The sequence below is a fragment of the Pempheris klunzingeri genome, chromosome 21, assembly GCF_042242105.1.
Source record: "Pempheris klunzingeri isolate RE-2024b chromosome 21, fPemKlu1.hap1, whole genome shotgun sequence".
NCBI lineage: Eukaryota > Metazoa > Chordata > Actinopteri > Acropomatiformes > Pempheridae > Pempheris > Pempheris klunzingeri.
Window position 1 is genome coordinate 10,913,325 of NC_092032.1, and position 16,380 is coordinate 10,929,704.

Sequence of the window (16,380 nt, forward strand, 5' to 3'; positions counted from 1 at the left end):
TAATACATACAGTATATAATATAATGGGCACAATGAAAATACTTCCGCAAAAACAGTTTGTCTTAGGAAATATTTAATTAAATCCTGACTGATCTGTGCATCTAACAAGAATGTAAAAGCAAGACCTGTCATTATTCATATGGCAACAATTAACTTGAGTCTCCGTTTGACTGTCAGCACAAAAGAAGATTCGACTGATGAAAATAGAAAATAACATTTCTTTTCAGGCCAAAGTTGCTGAAAGGCCTTTCAAGTCTTGGTTGTACAACGCTAGATTAGAAAATGCTGTCCCCCTATGGATCTGCTGTTGAACCCAGAGTGATGCACAATAGCAACAGATGTGAGAACAGTGCATACTGTACTCTTTCCCCCTATACACACACACACACACACACACACACACACACACTGAAGCTCCCCTCTTGCTACTGTTGTTCATCTCATATTAAGGTCAACAGGGGTTAGGCTAGACCGATCCGTTGTGTTTTCTCTGAGTGTGTGATCGCGTGTACGTGCATGTGTGTCAGCGCGTGTGTTTTGCTAAGAGAGCACTGGAGCAGAAAATGTGCTGTGGATTAACATGAACAGAACTGGCAACCGCAGCTTAAACAAAAGCTTGTATTCTAATTCCCTCGAAGAGACAACGATGAGGCTAGGAGAAAAAGACAGTACGTATTATATCTGTGCTTTTCTTGAAAATAATCACAATCTTGCGCATATATTAATGGTGCAATTCAGATCTTTATCTGTGTTTATTTAGGTTTGTGATGAGTATTTTTGTCTTAGTATCATGGCCTATTTTGATGGCCCTCTTTGGATGGCTGCAGACTCAGCCCAGTTGATCAATGTTCAGATGAAAGAAACACCACGGTCATTTGGGTAATTGAGTCCCAGTATATGTTCCAGCTGACCTGGCAGGATTCCTTGGTAGAGTATGTCAAATAAATCTTCACTCACTCACCCTATTTAGCCGCTTTCTAGTGTTTAAACATTTTTTTAAAAAAGCATTCTCATGTTCGGCATATTTTGGAATTTAACATGGCTTCAGAAGTGTTGTGGAAGTGGTTTTTAATGACGGCTGGTGTTGCACTTCTACGCGAGTGTGAGGCTGGGGGTCGTTGTGGTGCCGAGAACCATTCAGAAAATGCCTGGAACCCCTCGCAGGAATCTGTCCCCAAACAGAGTAAAACAGCTCAGGCCCGCCCATGAAGCCCTAACTCTTATTGAGTTATGGTGTGAAATTAAGCTCGGCAGATATATTAAGCCCCGCAGATGTTCAAATGTCCCCCCATCTCTTTGTAGTGGGGCTTATTGGTTGTGGCGGTTATGAAATAAATTGGGAATGCCATGCAGCTGAAAAATACTTTGGGCTTATGAGTACTGAGGCCCAAAAGATTCTGCGATAAGGCAGTTTAGGGCTTGGATACACTTGTTCCCTCCTGGATTTGCGGTTTGCACAATTGTTCTTAGAGGTGATAAGTGTCAAATCTAAATCAATATGAATTCTTTTCCAGTGAATTACAGTGCACAAACCTAATAGGTGGCATGCATATAAGAGACTTCTCGTAAATCCTTTTGATTGATCTCTGAGATTAACCCATTTTCCAGCCCAGTAACTCCGTCAATATTGAACACAGTAGAATCACATCACCTTATTATTACTATTAAGTGTCTGGCTCGGGTGAATAGGAGTAGAAAACAAGCAAAACAGTTTAAAGCTCAGAAATGTCTTCAAAATCCTTCCTTCTTTAAATACATATGAAATCGATTGTCTATATAATTTGTGGATTTCTTTTTCTCTATTTCAAATGGGCTGTATGGGATGTGGAGGATCCTTCTCTGCCCGTGCCATCTGATGTGCTTCAAACAAAGCAGCTTTGTCCCTGTGTTAGTCACTCTGACACCGTCTAATTTAGGCGAAGTGAAAAAAAAACAGGCAAACAAAGGGCCTGATGTCTCTAATAAATATTAATTCAGTACAGAACAAAAGGACAGATAAAGTGTCATTTTTCTCACATGCAAAAAGGCATTTACATTCAGATTCAGCCTTTATAGTCCACAGATTAGAAGACCTAATGTCCATAACGAAAATCCAAAAGATGTATTCAAAGATATATAGTTAAAAGAGTAGTTAGTCTTGATGCTGTAGAGTCATTATCATCAGTGTTAACTCACCCAGGACATCAGTCCATAAACTCCTGATGGAGACAAAGGAAGTAGCATCATTTATCTGTGTTGGTTGGATGCTGAGAATTGACGTGACAAGGGCCTTTCCAGGAAAACAACATACTGATAAAAGAGAATGACTGATGATAAAGATGAGCCTCCAGAGGAGGCCTCCTTTGTGAAATGGTGCTTGTGACCTTGCATTAATCAGTCTATTTTCCCTCAGTCTTTGCAGAATGATTGCATATATAATGTTGATTCATGAATATTTTATATGAAAGTTCAACTATACTTAGGGCCAGCTCTGGTTTAAATCTAGCTCACGGTTCAACTCTCCAGCGAGGCAGGATGGATAGCTAATTAAGAGCGCTCTGTTCTCCTAATCTGGCTTCTTGGACGTTGGCTGGATCAGAATAGCATTGGTGTCGGTTCAGGGTTTGGCTGGATCTCATCTGTCATCACAGGATGACGCCTGAACCCCAGATAATAGGGCGTTTGAATTTTGGTGGGCCTGTGCTGTTAGCCCCAGATTGTGGCTCTCATGTGCTATTGATACATTCAAGTCACAGAGCTAAATGTCTGTTTTTCTGAAAGGTAAATGGTGGTCTTTGGAAAACTCAGACGGACATCTAGCTACATTTACCAGATTTTGAAACCAAAATCCTTTCGATGAATAGGTCAACATTTTGGGAACTATACTTATTTGCTTTCTTGCTCAGATAAGAAAATAGATACCATTCTCATGCCTGTAAAGTACATAGGAAACTAACACCAGCAGCCGCTTAGCTTAGCACAAAAGCACTGGAAACAGTTAGCGTGGCTTTGCCCAGAAGTGCGTTAATTAGTGTGCTTTAGAGGTTTTGGTAGGCTGATTTTGTTACCTGTGTTCAGAGCCATGCCAGCTGTTTGGCTCTTTTCCCCATGTTTCCAGTCTCGGTGCTAAGCTAAGCTAACTGGCTACTGGTGTTAGTGTCATATTTATTTTGCAGACTTGAGAGTCATATCAGTCTTTTCTAATTCCCAATGACACAAGTGTAGAAGCGAATTTTCCAAAAAGTTTCAAACTATTGTTAAAAGACGCATAAAATATCAGGATATTTTCAAAACAAAAACTAAAATAAATATTTTTAAACCATTTCCCATGTTTTAGTCAAACCAAACTAGTTAACAGGAATTATCTTCCTCTTCTATCTTCTTGCTCTCTTCAGTGCAGTGATACTACATGAAAGACACAAACTGAGGTGATGCAGGTGTCTGTAGATTATTTATCATGTTAATGTGTGTCACTTCTCTCACTTCTGCAGGACCTGACTACGTAAAGCAGCAGTTAAAGGAGCCTGTGGAGATTAAGGAGGTCCCAGTTGAAAAGAAGGAAAGGTCCCCAAGAGATTCTCCCCACTTTTACCGCAAAGGTACCACTCCTCCCCACTCCCCAGTGACCAGTCCTGCCACCACGCCTCCCCCCTCACCTCGCTCCAGCAAGAAGAAAGGTCAGCTCGCCAACAGCACCAGCCGCAAAACCAGCAAAGAGGAAAAACCTTCCCGCAAGACGAGCAAAGAAGAGAAGTCAAGTCACAAGGCCAGCAAGGATGAGCGGTCTAATAGAAAGCTGAGTAAAGAAGAGAGGCCCTCCGTCACCGATGGCCCTAAAAGTTCTCATGTGCATGTCGAGGCTCCACCTAAACCTGCTAAACTCCAGCAGTCAGCCGCAGCACCTGCTCCTCCTCCACAGCCTCCTGCAGTTCCAGTCAACGGCGAGCTCCACTCCGAGTACCACAGCTACTACGTCAAGGCCCCTACACGGGTCCCCCCACCCCCGGACCCTGAGGAGGACATAGAGGAAGAGCCAAGTGCCCTGGCCCTGGCACGTATGCCCCCACACCCCCCTAAGTCCTTTAGTACCCCCACTCCTAAGCCAGCCTCTATACGGGAGAGCAAGAGCGACCAGAAACTCAGGAAGCAGGATTCCCTAAAGCCAAAGAGCCTCGCAGACACAAAGAAAGCCAGTATGGAGATTGCAGAAAACACGGAAGAAACAGTAAGTATCAGTAGCAGGATAGGAAAAAGTGCTTTTGACAGAATAGTTGTATATTTTGTGAAATATGCTCATTTGCTTTCTTGCAGAGAGCTAGATGAGAGCAATTATACCACTTTATCTGCCCAGAAGCACCTCTAAAACTCACTAATTAACATTCTTTATCTTGTTTGCTTAATCTGTACACAATCTGATGTGTAAAAACAACAATCGACATTTTACTGGGAGTTCTTGTCCAGGACCAATATTGCCCTGGAGAGTCTGCTGGCTGGCAATTGGTCCCATTTGCAAGCGTGATATAGCATCTTAATTAATCACATTAGGGGAATTGCGTTACCTATGGATAGAACCAGTCTTTCTGCAGTCTTTTCTAAGCTAAGCGGGCTGCTGGCTGTAGCACCACATCTTCTGTTCAGACATTAGAGTGGTATCAGTTTTATCAAGAATGTGAGTGAGCATTTTTCCCCAAATCAGAATCAGAATCAGAATCAGAATTCCTTTAATAATCCCCAGGGGGAAATTGCTTTTTGTTACACACAGCTCCAAAAGAATAAGAATAAACTTCAAACACAAAAGTAAAAAATATAAATATTTTCTACCAAAATGTAGAACTGTTCACTTAAAACTGCCTGTTCAGATAGCTCACAGCCGTGTTTTGCGATCACAGGTTAGGTAGATTATTATGTGATATCTGATCTTTATCATAATGTCATTTTTTTTTTTTCCAGGGTCCTAACTCGATCCTCGTTGCTATGGTAATGCTGTTGAACATTGGCCTTGCAATTATATTTGTCCATTTTCTGACATGATGATGCTGTTTCTCAGGTAAGTTCACTTATTCTCCCAGACTCTTTTATTCATCAGCAAAAAACAAATGAATTCATGCATTTCCAAAGATGAATCTGCCCTTTTTACTCGTGTCTCATGCGTCCTGTGTGCCTCGGAGTGTGTCTGAAATGTGACAAGCAGCCAATTAAATCCAAACAAACTGTTTTATGTTGCAGTGAAACCATGGCAACCGGTACAGTTGCATCGCCGGCCTTGAAAAAATGAAAATGGCGCCAGTGAGACACGGGGGCGGCCGTTGGTGTTTAGGAATCAACGTGACACCAAAGAGAATCAGGAGGAAGGCGTCACCACCACCAACCTGTCATGGGCCTTCTTTAGGGCCAGCCCTGTGAATTAGCACTCCTTTGGCTTCTCTAAAAGCTGAGGTGAAATGTCGTGTCTAGTGAGATATATTAAAAAAAAATAATTTAAAAATGCAACCAAACATACACAGTCTGAAAAAAGAAGTAATTGAAACCCACACGTGTGCTGATCCAAGCACTGGTCTCTGTAGCCCACTCCCACTGCCTTGGCAGAGATAGCAGTGGGCTGACGGACTTTGCTGGAAGAGTGTGGAGATGCACTTTTAGATGACGGGAGCAAACAGCTGCCTTTCTATTTTGCCATCTGACGTTTTGATGGGGAGATGTGAGCCCGGCGGCCGGTGGGGAGGGTTGGGAACGCGGGAGGGAGGCGGGGGAGAGTCGCAGCGGGAGCGTGCCCGGGCGTTTTTCGGGGGCTCACGCCACTCTTGCAACAGGAAACTGGGCACGGCCGTTGCCAGCAGTCAGTGCTAGCACGGTCACTAGCCAGTCTTACTCTGTTTACCCAATCACCACCACCGCTTTCTCGAGCTCCGTCCATTGTAATGAGTTGATACACTGCTTTCAAACACTCCCCGTGCATGGTACAGTTTTAACTCTTTGTTTTTGTTTGTTTTCTGTTTTATCGTAGCTTTTTTTCGTTCATTGTTGTTCTCTGAATGTTGGTTACCTGCAGTCATACGCTTGTAGTTGAAAAGGACATTTTTTCTCTTCTCAAAATGAGTAAATCAATTTGTTTTCCCTTTTATTTTAAAATTTTACTCATTTCTAACAGTTAAGTTGTAATTTGACATTACACATTCACGTTACTGAAAGTGCAATATGTTTTATTTTTGCAAAGGAAAGCTTATAGTATAATTAGCCAAAAAAAAGGGGGGGGGGTCGTACCATTATAAAAACACTATGTTCCATTTATTTTGCCAGACTCTCATAATTTGAACAGGCTGGTGTTTGAGAGAGGGTGTCGATTAACAGCCGACGCTGTGTTTAGGCACGAGGTTCACACTTTAAAAGCTACCTAGCTCTGTGAGAGCGAAGTAACAGATGTCTTATGTTATTTATTAAATCAGAAGGAAAATGATTTCATCGTTCATGCCTAAACCATTTTGCTTGAAATCCTTCATCCTATTCTTCGCTTTCATTGTTTCAGTATACCGCTAAAACGCAAATCCGCAGTTGTCACTGCTGCTCCTGTAGGCCCAGCAGCGTTTGCGTGCTTTTGAGAATGGATCAAGACAGTCTCGAGGACTGTGGTAGGTGTGTTTATTCAGGTTGAGGCCATGGGGAATGTGGCACCAGGGAGAAGGAGAGATGCCTTTAAAAGTCTTTAACAGTACTACTGTTTACCTCAGAAAAAAAGATGAGGAAGGGAGGGGGCGGGGTAAGAGATGCCATCCTTGTCTTAACTTTGTCGTGTGAGGGGTACTTTGACTGTTGTCATCACCTGAATCATGCTTTTAACTTGCCTCATCGTAGCTGTTTGTAGTCTATGTTGCAGGTATGGCATGAGTTTCTTTGATTTTAAAAGTGGTTATTTATATGGTGGACATTTACCGTCATCACTACCAAGATTAATTATTTATTCATTGTACAACTGATGTGTTTGTGAACATTGGTCATCATAAAAAGGGCTTTAATACGGCTAGGTTTTCTTTGCTGCAGTTCAGTGTTGAAGCTCAACTTGGCTCTATTGTGTCTGTTAAACAATGCAGCACGTTACATTTGGAGAGTGCTTCAGCCAGTTAGATGTTTGCAAACTGTCCACATAACTACTGGAACCTAACTAATGAAATGTATTCAAAATCTAGAGCGGACAATAACAGCAGACCAAGCGACTAAATTATTTAAAAACATTGTTATATTACAAATGTGATGCATCAAATAACAATTTTGACCCTTTCTTTGCTACACCCTCTTTTTCTTGTTTTAACTGTCTTCACACAAGCATGGTGAAGACTGGCGTTTCGGAGGGTTTAACAGAATAGCCTGTTTATGGGATATTTTTTGAAATGCAACATTGCATGTTGGAGTCATTTATATATAGATTATTATATACTATTTGTAAGGATTTTTACAGAGCACAATCCAGAATCTGGTATGAGTTGGTATTTTTCTAACAATTTGCACACCTGTATTTTGACAATGAATATAACTTGTTTGTAATTGGTAATGTAATGCACATATGATAATGTTTGACAGTGGAAAAAAAAGTACTTTATTTCTAATTGGTTGTACTGTATGTACCATTTGGGGATGTGAAAGGCAGATGTACTTGTCTGAGTATTTTACGATATAACGAGGAACTGCGGGAGACTTTTGATATCTCAAGGTTCATGCTACCCCACTGATTTGTGCAAAGTCTTTGGAGATGAAGTTATGTGTATAACAATAAAGATGTTATGCCTTGTTAAAACTACTCTGTGATGATTCCTGTTATTTTTGACACCAGTACACCAATATGCATCATCCCAACAATCGTAACATTCAACCGTGATTGTGTCGTGATTTGATATGTTGCTTTTGTTTCAATATATTTTACACTGGCATAAAATCTACAGATGGATTTGAATCAATGGATGTGAGGAATTCCACTCGTCTCATAAGAACGTTTTAATTTCCAGTCTCATGTTCCCCTCTTCATATCTCGGAGGCTCGTCGTCTCATCTGTGCGTAGCCTCCCAGCGACGATGGCCTTATGTTGACCTTCTCATAATGAGATCCGGGGGGAAAAGAGTAGGCATGAAATCAAAGTCTCCTCGTCGGGGTCTCACATTAGCAGTGTGAGCGCAGGCAGGTGCCTCAGTTTGTCTAGGGTCAGTTTGTACTGTTTCCACTGCTGATCAGCCTTGGATTAGTGTAGTGTTACACCAGCAGCGGCACCTGCCTGGAATCAGCAATGCCATGTCGTGCACTTGCTGTGCCCTCTGCCCTGAAGCCAGCAGATGCTGCAAACCCTGCAGTTTTCTCATCTCAAAGTGTTCTCAAAGCTGAAATTTAAGCTTTTATCTCACCTTTACTGCCATTTTTAATCATAATTGCACATGGAAAGATCCTAGATTATTTCTTTGTTTACTTCATCTTACAGGTTGGGATATCAGACATCATTACTACTGACATTAATAGCATCATTGCCTCTGAAGGAATATTCTGAAGAGCATATAATCCTGGCATTTAAAACCCTTACGTGAAGCTGAACTTGTCAGTAATAGTATAGAATATCTCTGTTACTATTCTGATATGGCAGACCATGCTGGACAAATATAAACCAAAACCATATAAGTGTATCATACCTTCATAGAAGCCATTTAACTAATTCCAGTGACAGCCGTGATGCTGACCAGGACAGCAATCCTGTTTATATACAGCGAGGGTGGATGTACCACATCTGCTGTACAGGGAACAGACTCCATATGCATTCACTGCAGCAGCACGTGTATTTTAATTTGATCAGACTGCACCTTTTCATAGCTACTAAAGGTGATTTTGAAAAAAAAGAGTCACATTTAGAGAAGCACCGTACACTGCTTTCGAGGATTTGTGTCATGGAATAAAGTTAATTATTAATGAATGATTATCTTGACAATAAAAACAGAAATCAATAAAAGATTTTGCAAATTAATTCTGCAATAATTAAACAAGTAACAGTATTTCATCTTTAAACGAGCAATTAAATGAAGAAAAGGAAAAGCAGCAGGAAAATGAAAAGTCAAAAGAATTTAGATGCAGATTACAGATTAATTCCTTCGAAATCTTTTTTATTAATTCCTGTTTTTATTTACTAAGCATTTACATGATGCTTGTGGTCCGACTGGTTTACTGGTCAGATTTTGCAGCCACTATATTTGTTACATACAAAATGCTTTTATAAGAATTGATTATAAAACATTTAAAATACGACAATGTCTTATGGGGTGATAATATAGGCCCAGAAATAAACACTTAATGAAGACTTTATAACATAATATCACACTGTTGTAATCAGGAGTTTTAAACCCAAAGGGGAATAATTATTAGATGGGAATAAGCAGTTAGCACACATTTGTTCATTATACATGAGTACGCCTGTGTTACTACAGTGTAGTAACACTGTGTTATACTAATACTGTGTTATTACATGTTCATTAACCGTTTACATTGAATTATACATTTATTCGCTGTGGATTCTAAACTATTTATTGTTTATAAGATGCTTATATGCTTATATGTGTCGGGGGGGGGTTAAATTCATCGCTGATTACTTAATTAAAAAGAAGTCAACTGTGATTCCACGATCTATATTTTTAATTTGCTGTCTGTCTGAGGAGGACTGGCGTGGACGCACAGCACAGGCATCTTAAGTCTGGCATACACCCACTGAGATGAAAGCAAGAGTTTCTCGTGTGTATATTTAACCTCCCTCTCTGAGACCAAGCCTCCACCTTCTGACTAAAATGCAACTTGGTTGTGCTTCTAAAATTGGATTGAGGCTTGTAAGCAGCGAGGGGATATCAGTGCCCGGCATTTCTTTAAAAACTGTTGCTAAGACATCAGTATTAAGCAGATCCCCTTTCCATGCCTCGCATAGCTAGCTTAGCTTAGCATCGCTTCATCTGTTATATTTACACAAACAAATATCACTTATAAACCCATAAAGCTATCACTCTGTCATCTTAAGTAAACTATTATCAGTGTTGTATCGTCTAAACACGCATAACTTTCTTTTTTTGGTCGTATGCTAATGGGACCATTTCATTTTTCAACGGATGGCACACATGGCCAAAAAAAACCGAACGCAATTCACTTGTATGTCATCTCAGCACGAGACTTTTCATGTCCTGCTTATCTAATGACATGTGAGTTCTGGTTAAGGTTTTATCATGGGGGTCTGTTAGGTGAGTCATTACGGTTCAAACAAGCAAGGCCTCAGCACAGTGCATTAGCCTCAGGCTATTGAAAGTAAATGGTTGTCACATCCATTTATCTGTCCGTTATGCCATTTGAAGCTTTCATCACGCGGAGAGTGGGGGCAATAAACTAACACTCTTTTGCAGAAAACAGACATGTAAAGCAGGAGCATCTTTTGAAAGATCATTTTATGTTTTTTGGGGAGATGTTATTTCTCCCGTGCATCACTCGCTGCTTGTGAATACATTATGAGCAAACCACTCAATGGCTGCATAAGTTGGGTGCCTTTGAATATTCATTGTAGCTCAGTGTTAACAGGGCACTCCTAATGGCGATCATAATAATGTTCCTTCAGTGACTCACAGTGCATTTTGTGTTACTACGTTTGCCGCTGTCACTGTCATTTTTCAGATAAATACATAAAAGCTCCTTTTCTTCACGACTGCCACCTGTGCAACTGTTCATCCAAGAAACACACCATCAGCAAACGTGTTTGAGTCCATGAAGTTACAGGACATCGTGACGACCCCACTTTTTTGTCTCTTGAGTTGTCGTTGTGTGAGCACTTTTGTAAAGTCAGCCACCAGCTTGTAATGAGATTCCTGAAGAATTCAATGATTCAACAAATTGCCAGACGCCATGTCCATCCGAGAATCGCACATGACAGATGTGTGCTGCTTGAGTCACTACCGCTAGGTGATGTTACTGTATGTGGTGTTTGTGGTTGTGGTGGCAACAAAAGCTAATGCGCTTCACCATGTCTGAGCTAGAAATCCCACAATAAAGCCCAATATCTTTAATACACGTTATCGTAAATTATAACTATCACTGAGTTTCTTGTTGATGAGGCTAAATGAGCCAAACTCCATTATAAAAAACAGAAAGTTCTTTATTAAAAGAGGTATTTTATTCAGATGGATTTCAACAGTAGTGAAATAAATACATATTAATTACATCATACATAATTATTTTACCTTTCATGCAATGAGACATTATTGTTTGTGACATGCCACTGTTAATTTATGCTCCTCTCCACCAAAGGTTCATGAGATTAGGACCAGCATGAGAACTGCAGGGCGCTGTGACTCGCTGCAGGCAAAAGGGACAGTACCCTCAAATTCATTGTGACAAGCCTTTCCCTCTTTTCAGAAAAGAAATGCCCTAAGACACTCCTCCCCCATCTTTCCCCATCATGACTAAAATTCTGACCTGGTTTCATTCTGGGCTTCTGCAACTATACTATTGTGCTCTTCAGAAATGATCCTCTGCACTGACGTTTGATGGACGTTTGCTGGCCAATAAGGATTTAAAGCATGCTGAGTGTGGCACACTCAATGAGATACCAGGCAAACGGCAACATTTAGTTAAACTAACAAGGATAAAGATGGACAAGTGCCTTTTCTAGCAAGTTAACTGCATCCCACCATTTCCAGAATGACCTGTGCACAAGACAGTGTGATCTGAGAAAGTTGATGTGTTAAAGGGACGGGTGATATCACTTGACACGACAAGAGAGGTTGCATGTATTGTGTGTGTGTGTGTGTGTGTGTGTGTGTGTGTGTGTGTGTGTGTGTGCGTGTTAAGGAAGTCCTGTTCTAAGGGCCCACAGCGGCCTCCCCAAAATAGAGCTGAGAGCAGCTGCAGCGGGGTGGGTCGTATCAGAGAGACATCAAAGAGGCTGCCGACACCCGCCCGCTCTGATCATAAGCACTAATGTTGTAATGGGGGACTGGAAGGTCAGTGATTGTTTTTGGTTGTGTGCGTAAGTGTGTGCAAGTGTGTGTAAGGGTGTGAGTCAACAGGCGGCACAAGCAGTCAGCAGGCGGGAGGCTACTAGAACTTTCTGGAACACAAACTGACAGCATAGCTAAGCCTGGTATTACTGTAAGACAAATACCAGGTCAGGTGTCACCTCTGCAGAAGTCACCGCTTACATCTGGGGTGGCAATGAGCGCAGCAGATTAAACAAGACTGAGCAGAGCAGTCTGGGAAAATGGTCTCCTTTGACCCACCTGTGGATTCCTAATATCTGTGTGTAAATGAACAACAATACAAGGGGGGGGAAACGTGTTAAAACTCCTTTACCGTCTTCCATGAGGGGCATTTCTCTCAGTGGTCTACTCTTAGTGGCACAGCTCAGATGTCTCTGCGTCCATTTAGAAGCCTCAGATTTCGACAGTCATCACTTTTCCTGCATGAAAAGGACTCCAGGCAGGATCAGGGCAAAGTCACATTCTGAACCTGACCGTGACTACAGTTTGTGCCCTCTTCTAGACTGTCTCTGCTCGGTGAGGGACACCCATTTACCTGTTAGAGGAGACTGCATGAGCTGTGGTGGTTGGTTGTTGATACAAAAAAAAAAAAAACAACCTTATTGGTGTAGTTTAGAACATGTGTGTCTTTTAGACAGCGCTGCATGGTTATAATACTATTCACACAGTATGGTAGGACAATTAGAAGAGGAATTGTCCTACTATACTTTAGTAATAAAATATTCCAGGGTACAATATGCTGAAGTAATTCATCTCTACTGGCTGGACTTTGGAAAGTCTATGATAGTACAGAGTGCATGCCTTCTCTCTCTCTCTCTCTCTCTCTCTCTCTCTCTCTCTCTCTCTCTCATTCTTTCTTGAATCCAGATTTATGGGCCTGCAAAATGTCTCTGTCATGTCCAGTCAGCACCTGCTCTGGCTCATCACAGCCAGTGGAGACAGTCAGGGTGGGGAACCTGGAACACAGACGCCCCCTGTTGGCTCATCTGGACAATCTCATCTCCTTCAGGATTGCCTATAAAATCCAGTGTAAATTTGACAAGTCATCTGAGCTCTTCATTAAAATTAAAATTCATACCCTTATTTCCCCTCTCTTATCTAAACTTGATATCTATCTTGATATCGCCTTCTTGTATTGGCCTGGGGAGGTGTAAATGGTCGTTATCCAGAAATAGCCTCTGCTTTGCACATTATACATTCACTTTGTGATTACAACACGGATCATTTTACAAAAACGTTTAATCTGTTTGGAGAATTTAACACTAACGTTGGCCAAAATATTAAACTGGAATTCAAATATTTTTTTGATTGACTGGGTCATTCAGTAAAGGGAACGCTTTCGCTCCGCAAATGACATTACACGGTCGACATTTATCGCGGACGGGTGTTGCCACAAACTAGTTCCGGGTACCCACAGTTTGGTGGCTAACATTAGCTGGAAGGCAATCTCCACTTCACTTTCTCCTACAGAGTGGTAAGAGACCGTGTTGTGTTTCTGTTACATTACGTCGTGTGCTGTCGTCTCTAGGACTGTTTATCCGATACGAATACTAATCACTAAATTATCGATAAAAGAAATAAGAACGGTATCGTTGGTTTGGCAAGGCGTTAGCTTGCTAGCCGACGCCAGCTAACGCTAACGGCTGCGAACTCAGTTAAAAACATTTTGGATTGAGAAAGACATGGCCAATAATCCTGTATTTTAACTGGGTTAAAATAGAGAACTGACGTTTCTTAGTGATATCGATTAATTCTAACGACAGACACGGTACATTGCGGTTGATAATTGTTTGATCTGGATTAACGTCACACGGTGATTGTCACCAATTCACTAGAAAAGACTTGAGGCCTTTTGCGCAACATAACAGCATTACAGTGGGTGCACAGTTGAAGAGTCTTTACATTGATTGTTCGAGGGTCTTTGTGTTCTAAATAAGGTGTTTCTATGCTCCTTTTCAGGGATAACACAAATACCGGAGCAGAATGGGTGAGTGATACTAACTAACCTAATTATTTTATCCTGTTTAGCCTCCCAGAAATTCTTAATACTGCCTGATAATTCATTGAATGTCTGTTCACATCAGAGTAAGAGTGTGTGTGTGCTCCCACACATAGTGGCTATGTCCAAAGTCACTAATGTGATTACAGTTAGTCCAATGTGTGTGTTGTACAACCAGCATTTGGCTTGCACCTGTTATAGATATTCAGGCAGTTTGTGTGACTCCACAGATGGTGAAGAGAGAACCTACGGTGGCTGCGAAGGGCCAGATGCCATGTATGTGAAACTGATCTCGTCAGATGGCCATGAATTTATCGTGAAAAGAGAACACGCCTTGACATCTGGGACCATCAAAGCCATGTTAAGTGGGCCAGGTGAGAATTCAGGAAAAGTGGTTTAAGTATAGCAAACACCTGTGTCTTCTCCTGATGAGAAAAACTAAAGGCTCTCTACTTGAATAATGAACCTGATTAACTAGTAAAAAAATCCACCACCATCAAAAGATGAATACATTTTTTCAAATGACTTGGGATGCAACAATGTGCAGTACTTTTTCTAGAGCTGTTGGACATTAATGGGGATGAGTTTATGGATTTTTTTCATCCAGACCGCTGGATTCCTCTCATTCTTTTTAAGATTTTTAAATGGTTACCTGGAATTGCATACATAGACTGTACACTATAAGACACCCAGCAGTAACAATACGGCAGATTGTGCCTGACAGTGAAGCCACTGTTGGTCAAAATGGTTTCATGGATAGTTTGAGGCTGTACTGTCCTAGAATCGAGCAAACTGTATATCCTGTGGAGTGCTGTAATCTGGGATTACTTCACTCTGCGTTTAAAAGTAGCTAAAATATACTGGACTGATTCAGGAGTGCACAGTCTGTAAAAATGACCGACTTGTCCACTTACTACTAAATTAAAATGGCCGCTGGTCTTCTGTTAATAGACTACTTCATCTCCAACATGGTGTGTATGAACAGGGTTTTACTTGACTCATTTGTCAGCCTATTTCCCATTTAAATATATTATATACCATAACCATGCACTGGTCCTATTAACTGTAACCACGCTACTGGCCTTCATCCTGTTAGTGCGTTTAAAGCTGTATAGGATATGTGCACAGCCATGATGCTTTGCTTGCTTATTTGCTTGAGATATAGATAGACCAGAGATTAAGGTGTTTACTCAAGTTAATTCTGCCTGTCCAGTTGGTGGCACTAGGGTCCCTCCATACAATTGCTTTGTTTGTAAGTTAGATTGCACGTCTAAGTTCATTATTTCTCCTCATGCCACCTATTGTAACCCTCCCCTGCAGGTCAGTTTGCCGAGAATGAAACCAATGAAGTGAACTTCAGGGAGATCCCGTCTCATGTCCTGTCCAAAGTCTGCATGTATTTCACCTACAAGGTCCGATACACCAACAGCTCCACAGAAATACCTGAATTCCCCATCGCTCCGGAGATCGCACTGGAACTGCTCATGGCCGCAAACTTTTTGGATTGCTAAAGTTACACAGCTAGTTTAGCAGCTTTTTTAAGATTTATTTGAGTATTTAAATTGTTTTGCCATACACATCACATGAAACTTTTTCTTTTTGCACCTGGCTTTCTGTCATAATTTTATTAGTATTAAAGGATTCATTTTAATGTACTAAATGGATATGGCAGGCTGCATCACTTGCCCAGAATGTGATAAATGTGCCCCCTACATCTTTCCTCACCTCTCCAGCTTAATAAAGACCTGTTTGGAGAGCACTTTGTTGCCTGTTATTACCTTGTTCCATATGAAGTACATCTGACTTTAAATACCATTTTCACAAAAACGTGTGTCAGTCTTTATTAAGTATTTTGGTTCAGCTCAAGTAAAACATCACAAAATGTTTGAATGATCACAAACAGTTGATAAAGATACTGTATACAATAAAATACCTAATTTAGTGCCATACATCAGTGACTAAACATAACAAGGAGGAGATCTGTCCTGAAATCTAGCAACCTCTGAAAGATGATATGGATACCTGTTTCTATGGTTCACATTTCTGAATAAATGTTGCTTTGACCATACATATGCTTTATGTCTAGCAAGCAAAAGGCATTTTTTCACTGTAGTTCTGGTATCCCTTGAGCAAGGAGAACTTGGGTCAACAGCATCAGGTGGGAGCTCAAATCACAACCCACTTAACATTTGCTACGGAGTGAATTTTTTATATTTATTTGCGGAAACCTAAGGAGGCTTCGTCAAATTACACTTCAGTTGAATAAAATGTTCTAAACTTTGCTGATGCAGAAATATCAATATGCTTCCTTGTACTCTGCACAGTTTGGCTTTTAGGTACAAAGGGAAATGAGAAGGTATAAGGGTTTTAGTA

At 41.0% G+C, this 16,380-nt stretch overlaps 2 protein-coding genes across 2 annotated transcripts in view; both read left to right on the forward strand.

Moving 5' to 3' along the window:
- jph1a (junctophilin 1a) overlaps positions 1-7,768 on the forward strand; it is a 31,971-nt gene extending 24,203 nt beyond the window's left edge. Inside the window, exons 5-7 of the mRNA XM_070852752.1 lie at positions 3,471-4,204; positions 4,930-5,026; positions 5,206-7,768. Coding sequence (XP_070708853.1) covers positions 3,471-4,204; positions 4,930-5,010 — 815 coding nt within the window. The 3' untranslated portion in view covers positions 5,011-5,026; positions 5,206-7,768. The remainder of the gene's footprint in view (positions 1-3,470; positions 4,205-4,929; positions 5,027-5,205) is intronic.
- Positions 7,769-13,385: 5,617 nt separating this feature from the next.
- On the forward strand, positions 13,386-15,766 carry eloca (elongin C paralog a). Its single transcript, XM_070852937.1, has 4 exons — positions 13,386-13,482; positions 13,968-13,995; positions 14,238-14,381; positions 15,328-15,766. Exons 2-4 carry the CDS (start codon positions 13,992-13,994, stop codon positions 15,516-15,518), a joined length of 339 nt encoding a protein of 112 aa, XP_070709038.1. The 5' UTR covers positions 13,386-13,482; positions 13,968-13,991; the 3' UTR covers positions 15,519-15,766.
- The last annotated feature ends 614 nt before the right edge of the window (positions 15,767-16,380 follow it).